General features: G+C 42.7%; 1 protein-coding gene across 3 annotated transcripts in view; it reads left to right on the forward strand.

Moving 5' to 3' along the window:
* itpka (inositol-trisphosphate 3-kinase A) overlaps positions 1–15,541 on the forward strand; it is a 27,403-nt gene continuing 11,862 nt past the window's right edge. The window contains exon 1 of one of the 3 annotated variants that reach the window (XM_071366412.1): positions 1–935. In XM_071366412.1, coding sequence (XP_071222513.1) covers positions 504–935 — 432 coding nt within the window. In that variant the 5' untranslated portion in view covers positions 1–503. The remainder of the gene's footprint in view (positions 936–15,541) is intronic. The other 2 variants (XM_071366411.1, XM_071366410.1) reach the window with 2 other exon arrangements.

The following is a 15,541-nucleotide window of genomic DNA, read 5'->3' on the forward strand; positions in this document are numbered from 1 at the left end:
TAACGTGAAAACTCAAAATAAAATGTTTGCTATGCGGGATCCTTAGGACGCCCCTATCCAATTGAAGTTGATATTTCAACTGGTTACGGTAAGGGTTAGGGTGGGAGTTAACGTTTAGTGTTTATGGGCGTCCCAAGGATACCGGATTGCACTGACTATATATTTCTGCCAGGAAGAGAGACGAAATCAATGCGGAAGATAAAAGCGTGTGTCTTTGGTTAACACTGTCGACGAGATGTGAGCTAAGGAGAGGGGTTCCCCAAAACACCAGTCAGCAAATTGGACCGCCTGAAACGTCTCGCTTTTATCGGACACCTAAACAGATGAAAACCTATTGCACTATTGCATAATATTTAATACACTGAGACTTGGACTCAAAAATAGTCAGCCTACTGTATTGAGATGGCCACGTTTGTTTGAGTGCGGTTAAATTCAATCGTAGCGCCGTACAATTTTGATAACACCGCGTCGGTTGTGAACACTCGCTCACGTTCATCAGTCGAATGCCGAAGGAGAGAGAGAAGAGGCGAAAGTCCTCCAAGGAGGGAGGGCTGTCTGGCGCTGGTATTAGTGATGGGTTCGTTAAAGAGCGCAGAACAAGCCGCAGAGCATCTGAGACCCGCGATGAACTCTGCCAGGTGAAAGAAGTAAGATTATCTGAGTTTAACTCCACTCAAGTGCAAACAAGTATGATGGAGGCGCTCCGTGTACCGCAGGTGACAATAACCCCAGATGGAGGCTGCTCGCGGGAGATCCAGCAGGAGGACTGGGCTGATGTGGAAGGCTCTCTGCGACGGAAAATGTCAAACTCCTCGATCTCCTCAACAGGTTCCTCCATCATGTTGGAAGAGTCAGAGGATGACATTCTGAGTGACAACGAGACAAAGAGCAAGGGAAATATCACTTTAGAACATTTGTGTGAGGACACGAGTGAAGTGAGTATAGACTATTATTCATTCAAATACAGTAATATTGTTGTTACGTTGTAATTACACCCAACAGACCACTGTAACTCTGGGGGAAAATAGTTAGCCTATTCTCTTATATTCTATTGGATTATATTCTAACCGGGGGCAAACTGGCTGGTCAATTGGGCTGGTCAATCTTTTGCCTAGTGGGCCTGTCTAACCTGTTATTTTTTTGTGCAAAATTATCATGATCTGGCTAATAATGGGGGCCTCAAGGAAAGAATGGTCCGGTGTGTTAGAAATGCCAAGCCGGAATTCTGGTCCCAGTCTGACCATGATCTACCTGTCAGCCTGAGGCTACTATAAAACCAGATTTACTGGTGAATGTTATACAAACTTTGTATAATTGTAGTAACTAGTAGTAGTAAAAACAACCAATCACTGTGTGTAGTTACTGTAGAAAACCCTCCTCCCTCAGCCTGTCTTCAGAGACAGAAACTTTGTGACCTCAAGCTGCATCAAGTAGGTTATCATCCCCCGACCAGAGCCTGACTGTTGTGCTGCAGTAGGGGGAAATTCACACCTCATTCAATTCATTAAGGGCTTGATGATTAGTAGAATGAGGTGTGCTTGTCCAAGGGTTACAATAAAAATGTGTACTGTTGGGGGTACTTAACCTCTACTTCATCACCATCCCTGATCCGGGAGCATCCTCATCAGTAAAAAGCTGACTAGCATAGCCTAGCATAGCGCCACAAGTAAATACTAGCATATAAATATCATGAAATCACAAGTCCAATACAGCAAATGAAAGATACACATCTTGTGAATCCAGCCATCATTTCTGATTTTTTAAATGTTTTACAGCGAAAACACAATATGTATTTCTATTAGTTAACCACAATAGCAAAAGACTCAACCGCATATTTTCACCATTTTTTTAACGCATAGGTAGCTATCACAAAACCGACCAAATAGAGATATAATTAGTCACTAACCAAGAAACAACTTCATCAGATGACAGTCTTATAACATGTTATACAATAAATCTATGTTTTGTTCGAAAATGTGCATATTTGAGGTATAAATCATAGTTTTACATCGCAGCTACAATCACAAATAGCACCGAAGCAGCCAGAATAATTACAGAGAGCAACGTGAAATACCTAAATACTCATCATAAAACATTTATGAAAAATACATGGTGTACAACAAATGAAAGATAAACATCTTGTGAATCCAGCCAATATTTCCGATTTTTTAAGTGTTTTACAGCGAAAACACAATATAGCATTATATTAGCTTACCACAATAGTCAAACACACAACCGCATTTATTCACCGCATAGATAGCATTCGCAAAAACCAGCAAAAGATATAAAATTAATCACTAACCTTGACCAACTTCATCAGATGACAGTCTTATAACATCATGTTACACAATACACTTATGTTTTGTTCGAAAATGTGCATATTTGTTTTATTTTTTATTTTAAATTTTATCCCCTTTTCTCCCCAATTTTCGTGGTATCCAATCGCTAGTAATTACTATCTTGTCTCATCGCTACAACTCCCGTACGGGCTCGGGAGAGACGAAGGTCGAAAGCCACGCGTCCTCCGAAGCACAACCCAACCAAGCCGCACTGCTTCCCAACCAAGCCGCACAGCGCGCCTCCAACCCGGAAGCCAGCCGCACCAATGTGTCGGAGGAAACACCGTGCACCTGGCCCCTTTGATTAGCGCGTACTGCGCCCGGCCCGCCACAGGAGTCGCTGGAGCGCGATGAGACAAGGATATCCCTACCGGCCAAACCCTCCCTAACCCGGACGACGCTAGCCCAATTGTGCGTCGCCCCACGGACCTCCCGGTCGCGGCCGGCTGCGACAGAGCCTGGGCGCGAACCCAGAGACTCTGGTGGCGCAGCTAGCACTGCGATGCAGTGCCCTAGACCACTGCGCCACCCGGGAGCCCCAAAATGTGCATATTTTGAGCTGCAAACACTGGTTATACGTTGTGAATATGTAGCATCGATTCACCAAATTATCCGGAGATATTTTGGACAGTCACCTAATCTGACCAAAGAACTCATCATAAACTTTACTAAAAAATACATGTTGGACAGCAAATGAAAGATACACTAGTTCTTAATGCATTCGCCGTGTTAGATTTTTAAAAATAACTTTACCATAACAAACAGCTTACGTTATAGCATGACAGCGCTAAGGGCGGAAAATAGGACTAAACATTTTCCACAGAAATACGAAATAACATCATAAATGGTTCCTACTTTTGCTGAGCTTCCATCAGAATCTTGTACAAGGAGTCCTTGGTCTAGAATAAATCGTTGTTTGGTTTTAGAATGTCCTCTTCTCCTGTCGAATTAGCAACCTTAGCTAGCCAAGTGGCGCGAAGATGTCCATCTTCACCTAACGCAGAGAACGGAAAACTCCAAAACTCCCGATAAACGTTGAATAATCTGATAAAACTATATTGAAAAAACATACTTTACAATGATATTATCACATGTATCAAATAAAATCAAAGCCGGAGATATTAGCCGTCTATACCGAACGCTTTTCAGAAGCCAATGCTGATGTCCTTCCCGCGCCTTGGTAGACAAAGGAAATTGTGGTCACGTCATTCCATGAGCTCTTGTTCGACCTCAGATCAAGCTAGACACCCCATTCCACCTCCCACTGCCTGTTGACATCTAGTGAAAGGCGTATGAAGTGCATGTATATCCATAGATTTCAAGCAATTGAATAGGAAGGCCCTGGAACAGAGCCTCGATTTCAGATTTTTCACTTCCTGTCAGGAAGTTTGCTGCAAAATGAGTTCTGTTTTACTCACAGATATAATTCAAACGGTTTTAGAAACTTGAGAGTGTTTTCTATCCAATAGTAATAATAATATGCATATTGTACGATCTAGAATAGAGTACGAGGCAGTTTAATTTGGGCACGATTTTTTACAGTGGAAACAGCGCCCCTATATTGACAAGAAGTTAAAGACCAGGGTTGGGTAGCACTGCTCCATATGAACTCATATCTGGACCTTTTCAAATTGACATTCCTCCACCATTGACTTCCTAACTGGTGTTTAGTGTGTCACTGACAATAAACCACTATCTCTTCCACCTTTACTCCTTTTTGTTTGCCATGTGTGTCTGTGTTGAGTGTGGTAATAAACGTGTGAAATGTGTATCTGTCTCCTACTGGTCATTCTATGTCCTCTAACCGGGATGCTGGGACAGTTGTACCTATGATTTGAACCGGCACCTCTTTCAAGACCACCAACGCTCTTTCTCATGGTCCTTCGAGCCGAATAGGAACAATTGTCCAGGGTTATGACCAATAGTGACAGGATGCAGTTCATGCCGCATGCCATGCCCCAGCCCAGGCGTACATGCCGTGCGAGAAGAGGCGGACCGGAAATTCCAGTGGGAGGCGGGAGTTGAAGTTCATTCACTATATTTCTATACAAATTTTAAAACTCCCAGAAGCTATGTGGAGAACAGCAAAAACAAGAAAGATTTCCCCCACCATTATCACCTTGGCTGATGTAGGTTCATTCACCTCAGTACATCTACAAACACATATCCTATTAGCTATGCAATTAGTTGCTACACATTAACTCACGTTATTTCAGCACCGGGATTGAAAATTCTAATTTAAGTACAGAGAGATCTGTTAGCAGAAAATAAAATATTAACCAAAGGTTAACAAATATGTTTGCTTTACATAACTATTTTTGGTGCAGTTTTACAGCTAGGTCTTCCTGCAATTTGACACATTTTGCAATGGGGTGGGGAGATTTTTTTTGCGGTAATTTTATGCAATTCTACACATTTTGCTATGACTTATGCCATGTTAATATGATATCTGAGTGAGAGTGACTAACAAAATTAATGGTGTCTCTGGAGGTCAGGGCCACAGGGAAGGTGCCTAGTTGGTAATTCGGCCATGATTACTACAAGTTTGGCTAAACGCAGTAGACTAATTAACCAATCCAACAAATGTTAACTGACATGGCCATGGGCTGATTGAGTGACTGTCATTGGGTGACATAACAAGAGGAAATCTGCTGATGCTCTACCAAGTTTCAAAGTTGCATCTTGTGTATTCTACTATTCTAACTCTCAACAGTAAGTTGAGACCCGATTGAGTTCTTAAAAAAAACAAAATACAAAATATATATTTATAAATTAAAATAATTACAGAGGTCCGGACCTTGGTGTCCTTATACAGTTGAAGTTGGAAGTTTACATACACTTAGGTTGGAGTCATTCAAACTCGTTTTTCAACCACTCCACACATTTCTTGTTAACAAACTATAGTTTTGGCAGGTCGGTTAGGACATCTACTTTGTGCATGACACAAGTAATTTATCCATTAATTGTTTACAGACAGATTATTTCACTTATAATTCACTGTATCACAATTCCAGTGGGTCAGAAGTTTACATACACTAAGTTGACTGTGCCTTTAAACAGCTTGGAAAGTTCCAGAAAATGATGTCATGGCTTAGAGTGTTCTGATAGGCTAATTGACATCATTTGATTCAATTGGAAGTGTACCTGTGGATGTATTTCAAGGCCTACCTTCAAACCCAGTGCCTCTTTGCTTGACGTCATTGGAAAATCAAAAGAAATCAGCCAAGACCTCAATAAGAAAATTGTAGACCTCCACAAGTCTGGTTCATCCTTGGGAGCAATTTCCAAACTCCTGAAGTTACCACGTTCATCTGTACAAACAATACTACGCAAGTATAAACACCATGGGACCTTGCAGCCGTCATACCGCTCAGGAAGGAGATGTGTTCTGTCTCCTAGAGATTAACGTACTTTGGTGTGAAACGTGCAAATCATTCCCAGAACAACAGCAAAGGACCCTGTGAAGATGCTGGAGGAAACAGGTACAAAAGTAACTATATCCACAGTCAAACGAGTCCTATATCGACATAACCTGAAAGGCCGCTCAGCAAGGAAGAAGCCACTGCTCCAAAACCGCCATAAAAAAGCCAGACTACAGTTTGCAACTGCACATGGGGACAAAGATGGTACTTTTTGGAGAAATGTCCTCTGGTCTGATGAAACAAAAATAGAACTGTTTGGAGGAAAAAGGGAAGAACACCATCCCAAGCCGAAGAACACCATCCCAACCGTGAAGCACAAGGGTGGCAGCATCATGTTGTGGGGGTGCTTTGCTGCAGGAGGGACTGGAGCACTTCACAAAATAGATTGCATCATGAGGAGGAAAATTATTTGGATATATTGAAGCAACATCTCAAGACATCAGTCAGGAAGTTAAAGCTTGGTCGCAAATGGGTCTTCCAAATGGACAATGACCCCACGCATACTTCCAAAGTTGTTGCAAAATGGCTTAAGGACAACAACGTCAAGGTATTGGAGTGGCCATCACAAAACCCTGACCGCAATCCTATAGAGAATTCGTGGGCAGAACTGAAAAAGCGTGTGCGAGCAAGGAGGCTTACAAACGTGCTCTGTCAAGAGGAATGGGCCAAAATTCACCCAACTTATTGTGGGAAGCTTGTGGAAGGCTACCCGAAACGTTTGACCCAATTTAAACATTTTAAAGGCAATGCTACCAAATACTAATTGAGTGTATGTAAACTTCTGACCCACTGGGATTGTGATGAAAGAAATAAAAGCTGAAATAAATAATTATCTTTAATATTATTCTGACATTTCACATTCTTAAAATAAAGTGGTGATCCTAACTGACCTAAGACAGGGAATTTTTACTGAGATTAAATGTCAGGAATTGTGAAAAACTGAGTTTAAATGTAGTTAGCTAAGGTGTATGTAAACTTCCGACTTCAACTGTATGTAGCTACGGCCCTGAAAGCAAGACACAGACACAGAAACCCTGCAGGGCCCGTCCAGAGTCCCGCTCCTGTCCAGCAGTCACCAGCTCCACTACCTCCACCTTGTTACTGGCAGTACCCCAATGCCTGGCCTGCACCCCAGGTCCCGAGTACTACAGAGCCGACAAACTGTATCCTGTGTACCAGGCAGTGCAGCAGCCTCAGATGGCTTGGTCCCGGCTTGGCCCGCCAGCTAGTTCAGCCGCCACCCGCACTCCAGCATGTCAGGTGGTCACCAGCTCCCCATGAGGTTCTTCAGCCTGTGCCTTCGCCAGTGCCTTGGCCTATCAGATAGCCACAAGGACTCCAGCTTGTCCAGCCAGAAATGCAGAACCCTGAGCTTCAACCAGCCATGCAGCCCCCTGGGCTCCAGTGCGCCAGTCCGCCCAGCAGCTGCCAGAGTTGACCCCAGGCCTGCCAGAGTTGACCCCAGGCCTGCCAGAGTTGACCCCAGGCATGCCAGAGTTGACCCCCGGCCGCACCGGGGGTCAACTCATGACGGGCGTCCATTCACGCTCCTATGCTGGCGCTGTAACCAACCCGGCCTCCACGGCTCCCATTCCCATTCCTTGAGACAGCCGAGCATTTGCCAGAGCTGCACCCAGCCACGTCGTCCACAGCGTTCCAGTCAGCCAACCTGATGACAGTGATGCAGCCAGACCAGCGACTGCCACAGAGGCCCAAGCCATTTCACTAGGCTTGTATACCGGGGTATTGTATACCGTGTATACCGGGGTATTTGGAAATAGCCAAAGGATGGTTTTTCAATACCGTAAATACCGTTTAAACTATTTTAAAGTTTTTTCATACATTTGAATATTTGTAGCTACCTTTTAAGTAAATAGCTAAAGTCATCTTGTGCAAGACATTAGGAGATAAAGAAGATTGCGTTCTTCATTTCACCTGTCACATTATTTTTCATTATGAAGATTCATTATGAGTCACGTGGTGTTTGTTTACAAGCACACAAAGATGAGAGACCGGCTTGTGAGCCACTCACTGTTGTTCAGCACGCCCCAGGTGATCTAGTTATGGTATGGAATTCACAACTAAATGTCACAAGGATGACGCTGGAGAGACGAAGCAGGTACGGGGAGTCAGACATTTAATAAGGAATGGACATGGAATGAGACAGGAACAGAGTCAGCAAACGAGTAACACAGACAAATAACAGTTTTTGCAGCAGCGGGGAACAGAGCAAGGGAACTGACAAATATAGGGGAGGTAATAAGCAGGTGATGAGTGAGTCCAGGTGAGTCCAATATCGCTGATGTGCGTGACAAGGAAAGGCAGGTGTGCGTAATAGATGGCAGGAGTGCGTGATGCAGGGCAGCCTGGCGCCCTCAATTGCCAGGGGGGAGCGGGAGCAGACGTGACACTAAATGTTTCCCAGCTACATATCTTATAACTATTAAGTTAACTGTCTAGAATGTGCGCAATGCTTTGAAGTTGTGCATTTGGTTTGCTAATTTAGTAGCTAGCTATCTAGCTAAATTGTTAGCTTCTTCCAAAATCTAGCTTCACTTGGTAACAGCAGAGAACACCCTCCTGGATCAAGTGCATTGCTGTCTAATATTTATTTTGTGCGTGCTGCCAACTGAGTAGCATTTTTGAGTTACTTATATAACTTTATGAGCTGGGATGTCTATCCTGAAAATAGTTTAGGTCAGATACTGTGTAAAATGTCCGCAATGCGCTCATTAGCATTTAGTTAGCATTCTCTATGGGATTTGACATGTACTTGTTAGCATTGCTAACCTTTGGATTACAGAGGCAGAGTGGGGTTTGAAAATAGCTCCCCTTGTGTTCAGTGCCGGTATTACCGCAAATCCCAGTATGGCACTATGTCGTTATGAAGTTATGGCAATCTGGATACCGCCCAAGCTTACGTTCCAGATTCAGCACCAGGTTCCACTTCCCGGACCAGATTAGGGCCTTCACGGGGCAGCAACTGGAGGGTTTTGCTGCATTAAAAATGTACTACATACATCTGGAGTGTCTGTTGAAAACCCTTCTCCTACCCTTCAGCCTGTTTTGAAGACAAAAACTTTGTGATCTCAGGCTGCATCAAGTAGGTTACCATCTCCCGACAAGAGAGTGACTATTGTCCTGCAGTAGAGGGTAATTCACAGCTCCATTGCTAGGGAGGTTCCTAGGGAGCCTGCTGGAACTCGCCTGGTTTTGGAGAAACTGGTTTTGGTGGGGGTGTATTTGTAACGACTCATGGTGTAATTGTAACAACATACAGGAACTCAAGTCTTTTTGTTCACCTGACCTAGAATTACTCACAATCAAATGCTGACCGTATTATCTCCCAAGAGAACTCTCCTCGGTTATCGTCACAGCCGTGTATATCCCCCCTCAAGCCGATACCACGACGGCCCTCAAGGAACTTCACTGTACTTTATGCAAACTGGAAACCATATATCCTGAGGCTGCATTTATTGTAGCTGGGGATTTTAACAAAGCAAATTTGAGAACAAGGCTACCTAAATTCTATCAGCACATCGACTGTAGCACTCACGCTGGAAAAACACTGGATTACTGCTACTCTAACTTCCTCCATGCATACAAGGCCCTCCCCCGCCCTCCTTTCGGCAAATCTGACCACGACTATTGAAACCTACCCTAACCAGAAACCGTGGAAAGATGGCGGCATTCACGCAAAACTGAAAGCGCGAACCACTGCATTTAACCATGGGAAGGTCACCGGGAATATGACCGAATACAAACAGTGTAGTTATTCCCTCCGCAAGGCAGTCAAACAAGCAAAATGTCAGTATAGAGACAAAGTGGAGTCGCAATTCAACGGCTCAGACACGAGACGAATGTGGCAGGGTCTACAGACAATCACAGACTACAAAAGGAAAACCAGCGATACTCCATCTTAACTCTTCCACATTTACTGGATTGGTTGAACAGTGCAGAAGAGAACCTCCCCCGACAGTTGTTTTTCTTCTCGTCAAGACCAGAATGTAGGGGATCTAGTTTCAGGCGTTTCTTTTACGCCTGCTACATCTGCCCCTGAACTCTTTAGATGTTTCCAGTAGGAGCGCAGGTTGAGACAAGCTATGTGAACTCCTGTCCTCCGCATCAACTCACATTTGGATCTTTTCATATGGACAAGCCTCCACCCTGGACTTCCTAACTGGTGTTCCTAACGTCCTCTTCTGGGAGAGTTTTACCTATGCACCTCTTTGGATACCACCACCAGTTGGTGGTGCTCTTTTTCAGTTGCTGAAATGTCTGATCTGTGATTATCTGAGAGCATTACATGTATAGAGATAAGGAATTCTTGTCTACTAGCATACATCAGATCTGGTCTAAAGTTGTTTGGTTATTATGACTGAGTCAACTTTTCTGTGTAAAGTAATAATCGATCTACAATATTTTCCAAGTACACTACCATGTTTGGATGAAAAATAATTTTAAAGGTTGTTGAAAAGCTTCTAGATTTGTTCTTAACTTCAAATCACAGTGCAGCCAATATATATAAAATATCTTAAAGCAGAGTGTAATTCTCTAAAGTCTAAAGTAATAACATTGAGGTGGATATTTGATCACATGTATTATATGTATAGACCTGCATGCTTTCAAAGAGCTCCACAAGCACTATCTTGAGTGTTTATTAGGTTCAATTAGCCAAGGAGCCTAAAGGAGAGGAAGGGCTAGGTTATAGTTCAGCACTGTGTCGTAAGATAACTGTAAACACATGTCTCTTCTCTGAATTTTATGAAGTGCTTCTTCATTCTTTAATGGGAGTAAGCCTTCTGATGACTGTATTAAACATCCTTTCCTTAATGTATTAGTCTACAACCCTTTCATACACAAGACATTAAGCCACATACAGTACATGTGATACTGGTATAATCAGATGTTTTTAGGATCTCAGTAACGTTTTCATCTTTATATTGCAAACACTCACCCTAAGTGAAAAACGGCACATTTAGAAACGTGAAAGGATTTGTCAAAGCTAATCAACAGCCAAGTCATAAGTTAGCGCTGATCACTTGGGTAATTACAGACACTGTACTATAATGGTTTATTTTGACTTGTTTGTGATCATGTCAGATAGCTAACTATTGGCCTATCTTAAAGGTAATCTTCAGACATGAATCGAGTTGTCTGTGATACAACACAGAAGTGGAAAGGAATTAGATTACCCCCCATCTTAAAGGAAAACTCCACCCAAAAACAATATTTTGGAATTTGTTCCATTAGTCCATTGTTGACATAGTCCCAAAATGTTTTGCTTGTCAGTACTCAAGTTTTCAAGATATGTAACTTTCAAAATACAGAAATCATCCCTGTATGATGGATTTTGCATCATGTGATGCAAAACTCAGCATTATATGATGCAAAATGATTTCTTTATTTTGAAAGTTACATATCTTGAAAACTTGAGTGCTAACAAGCAAAACATTTTGGGACTATGTCAACAATGGACTAATGAAACAAATGCCAAAAGTTAGTTTTTGAGTGGAATTTTCCTTTAATTGAGTATACTCCCTTCATGTATGATGGTCTTCAAAAAGTTTGAAATCACCCTGGTCTCTCGTCTGAGGCGGCCATCTTGTTTTAGCATTGTCTTATAGCACAGAATACAGGCGCTGCTGTACACCTGACCTATGATTCAGGAGGACTGAGGGTGGTGCTGTATTTGACTTCAACACTTGACTGATGACTTGCATTGATAAAGTAGTGATACAGTTGTGATTTCAGGACAATACAGTAGTTTTAAACCCTAGAACTTAAAAGTAGCTGTGAATACAAACACAGCAAATTCTCCAGTGTTAAAAAAACGAAAATGTGAGTGTTAAATCAACAGTGTAAGTGTTGAGACACCGGAACATTTATTTTATTTTTTGTATTTATTTAACCTTTATTTAACTAGGCAAGAGAGGGACATGGTTGTTGCATTCATCCACTTTCAGTACTATGGACTTCACCAAGTGAGATCCTAAGCAAATATGTTGTCATAAAAAAACATATTTTTTAACACAGTACCATACGTATTTCGTAAGGCCTTATTTTGAGGGCCTAGTTTTATCCTAATACAGGGGCCTGGAACTCATACATTACTTTGAACCAAAACCTTGACATCATTATCATATTTCCCAGCATGCTCTATTGCAGATTGATTTTTTGAATTGTTTGTATCAATATCTATGTTTTTGCATGTACATTGATTTATTAATCAATTAATCTTATGCTACTCAAATATAAATTACAACATTTTCTAAACTAATCAAATATGTTACTTAGAATTATTGCTGCACCCAGTACTGAAATGGTTGTCCCAGTTTAGATCCTTTAGGACCTAAAGGATCTAAACTAAACTAAGGATCTAAACTAAAAACTAAAGTTTAGGTAGTCTCATAGCTTAGCCTTCTCCCAAGGCAGTCATTTTGAATACAGGTTGTGTATGATACAAAATTCAAAAAGTTGGATATCCCCACACTGGCTGGATTCCTATAGGATTTTCACATCACGTTGCACCTTGCAATCTCTGATTCAGAGGGGTTGGGTTAAATGTGGAAGACACATTTCAGTTGAATGCATTCAGTTGTGCAACTGACTAGGTATCCCCTTTCCCTAAACCAGCATAATGTGACTTGCAGGCCTGATGTGGCTTATAAACCATGCATTTCAGGTCATTGTATTTCACGCTCAGAAAAAAGGTTTAGATTTTTTCCTAAAGGGGTACAAACACTTTTCACTGTAGTGGTACAAAGGTCAGTTATGCGTGCATAAAAGTTCATACCTCAGACCATATGTCAGGACTCGAAAGGTAAGGCACTCTGGGAAATATTTGGCTTTACACTAAGAAGTGTGTTAATTTAACATTGTTTCCGATAACTATAGGGTTCCACAGACTCAACACTTTCAGTGTTGATTTAACACACTCAGTGTTTGTTTTTTTAACACTGAAGATTTTGCTGTGTATATGATGATCCAACAAAGTTTTCAAATAATGTCACTTGTGAACGGTAAAAACATGTACGACTTCTAAGGCCTCTGTATCTGCTTGTTGTCAGAAGCCATATTTGACATCAGTGTCTTTGTACCTCTGTGTAACTCTTCAGAGCTATGCTCAGCCATCTCCATAGAAGGCTCTTAGCTGTCAACTTCCTTTAAACACACTGAATACACATGGCCTGGCCCTGCTGGAAGGGAAGGCTGTGTACATTGTGGTGCTCACTGCTCAGTGTTCAGTGTTTCAACAGGGGCAGGTCAGTATGACAGACCACGTGAAAAGCTCTCATACCCAACCCTTTTATTGATCTTTCTAGTCATTCAAATTAACAATGCTAATGGAAAAAAGTGGCTCCCTGTTCTGAAAACAGGGATTGCATTAACTCTCTATACTCTTTGTTTATAGCAGATAGAGTGTCCAGTCAGCCCCCACACTTGCAGTACAAGCCACCCCCATAGTCCTATGAGTCTATGACAAATGGTTGTGTGCCAATTTCAGCCACATTGACATTTAGGTATTGACCTTTCAACACAGAAAGAAAACTCCTACTTTGTACACTAGGTTACTCGTTCTCTGTATTTCTAGTATGACAGTGACTTGTAGTGAAAAAGATAATTGAATTTTTATGACATCACATTTATTGATGCTAGCAATTTGTCAAATACGCGTATGCTAATGCATGCTCATATTAGAATGTGCCAGGTTGAGAAACCGAGTGAATCATACAGTATTGAGTGAATCAACAGCTTGAGTGAATCATACAGTATTGAGTGAATCAACAGCTTGAGTGAATCATACAGTATTGAGTGAATCGACAGCTTGAGTGAATCATACAGTATTGAGTGAATCAACAGCTTGAGTGAATCATACAGTATTCTAGTGAATCATACAGTATTGAGTGAATCAACAGCTTGAGTGAATCATACAGTATTCTAGTGAATCAAATCAAATCAAATCAAATTTTATTAGTCACATACACATGGTTAGCAGATGTTAATGCGAGTGTAGCGAAATGCTTGTGCTTCTAGTTCCGACAATGCAGTAATAACCAACAAGTAATCTAACCTAACAATTCCACAACTACTACCTTATACACACACAAGTGTAAAGGGATAAAGAATATGTACATAAAGATATATGAATGAGTGGTGGTACAGAACGGCATAGGCAAGATGCAGTAGATGGTATAGAGTACGGTATATACATATGAGATGAGTACTGTAGGGTATGTAAACATAAAGTGGCATAGTTTAAAGTGGCTAGTGGTACATGTATTACATAAAGATGGCAAGATGCAGTAGATGATATAGAGTACAGTATATACATATGAGATGGGTAATGTAGGGTATGTAAACATTATATTAAGTGGCATTGTTTAAAGTGGCTAGTGGTACATTTTTACATACTTTCCATCAATTCCCATTTTTAAAGTGGCTGGAGTTGAGTCAGTATGTTGGCAGCGGCCGCTAAATGTTAGTGGTGGCTGTTTAACAGTCTGATGGCCTTGAGATAGAAGCTGTTTTTCAGTCTCTCGGTCCCTGCTTTGATGCACCTGTACTGACCTCGCCTTCTGGATGATAGCGGGGTGAACAGGCAGTGGCTTGGGTGGTTGTTGTCCTTGATGATCTTTATGGCCTTCCTGTGACATCGGGTGGTGTAGGTGTCCTGGAGGGCAGGTAGTTTGCCCCCGGTGATGCGTTCTGCAGACCTCACTACCCTCTGGAGAGCCTTACGGTTGTGGGCGGAGCAGTTGCCGTACCAGGCGGTGATACAGCCCGACAGGATGCTCTCGATTGTGCATCTGTAGAAGTTTGTGAGTGCTTTTGGTGACAAGCCGAATTTCTTCAGCCTCCTGAGGTTGAAGAGGCGCTGCTGCGCCTTCTTCACGACGCTGTCTGTGTGGGTGGACCAATTCAGTTTGTCCGTGATGTGTACACCGAGGAACTTAAAACTTTCCACCTTCTCCACTACTGACCCGTCGATGTGGATAGGGGGGTGCTCCCTCTGCTGTTTCCTGAAGTCCACAATCATCTCCTTTGTTTTGTTGACGTTGAGTGTGAGGTTATTTTCCTGACACCACACTCCGAGGGCCCTCACCTCCTCCCTGTAGGCCGTCTCGTCGTTGTTGGTAATCAAGCCTACCACTGTAGTGTCATCCGCAAACTTGATGATTGAGTTTGAGGCGTGCATGGCCACGCAGTCGTGGGTGAACAGGGAGTACAGGAGAGGGCTCAGAACGCACCCTTGTGGGGCCCCAGTGTTGAGGATCAGCGGGGTGGAGATGTTGTTACCTACCCTCACCACCTGGGGGCGGCCCGTCAGGAAGTCCAGGACCCAGTTGCACAGGGCGGGGTCGAGACCCAGGGTCTCGAGCTTGATGACGAGTTTGGAGGGTACTATGGTGTTAAATGCTGAGCTGTAATCGATGAACAGCATTCTCACATGGGTATTCCTCTTGTCCAGATGGGTTAGGGCAGTGTGCAGTGTGGTTGCGATTGCGTCGTCTGTGGACCTATTGGGTCGGTAAGCAAATTGGAGTGGGTCTAGGGTGTCCGGTAGGGTGGAGGTGATATGGTCCTTGACTAGTCTCTCAAAGCACTTCATGATGACGGAAGTGAGTGCTACGGGGCGGTAGTCGTTTAGCTCAGTTACCTTAGCTTTCTTGGGAACAGGAACAATGGTGGCCCTCTTGAAGCATGTGGGAACAGCAGACTGGGATAAGGATTGATTGAATATGTCCGTAAACACACCAGCCAGCTGGTCTGCGCATG

The sequence above is a fragment of the Salvelinus alpinus genome, chromosome 25, assembly GCF_045679555.1.
Source record: "Salvelinus alpinus chromosome 25, SLU_Salpinus.1, whole genome shotgun sequence".
NCBI lineage: Eukaryota > Metazoa > Chordata > Actinopteri > Salmoniformes > Salmonidae > Salvelinus > Salvelinus alpinus.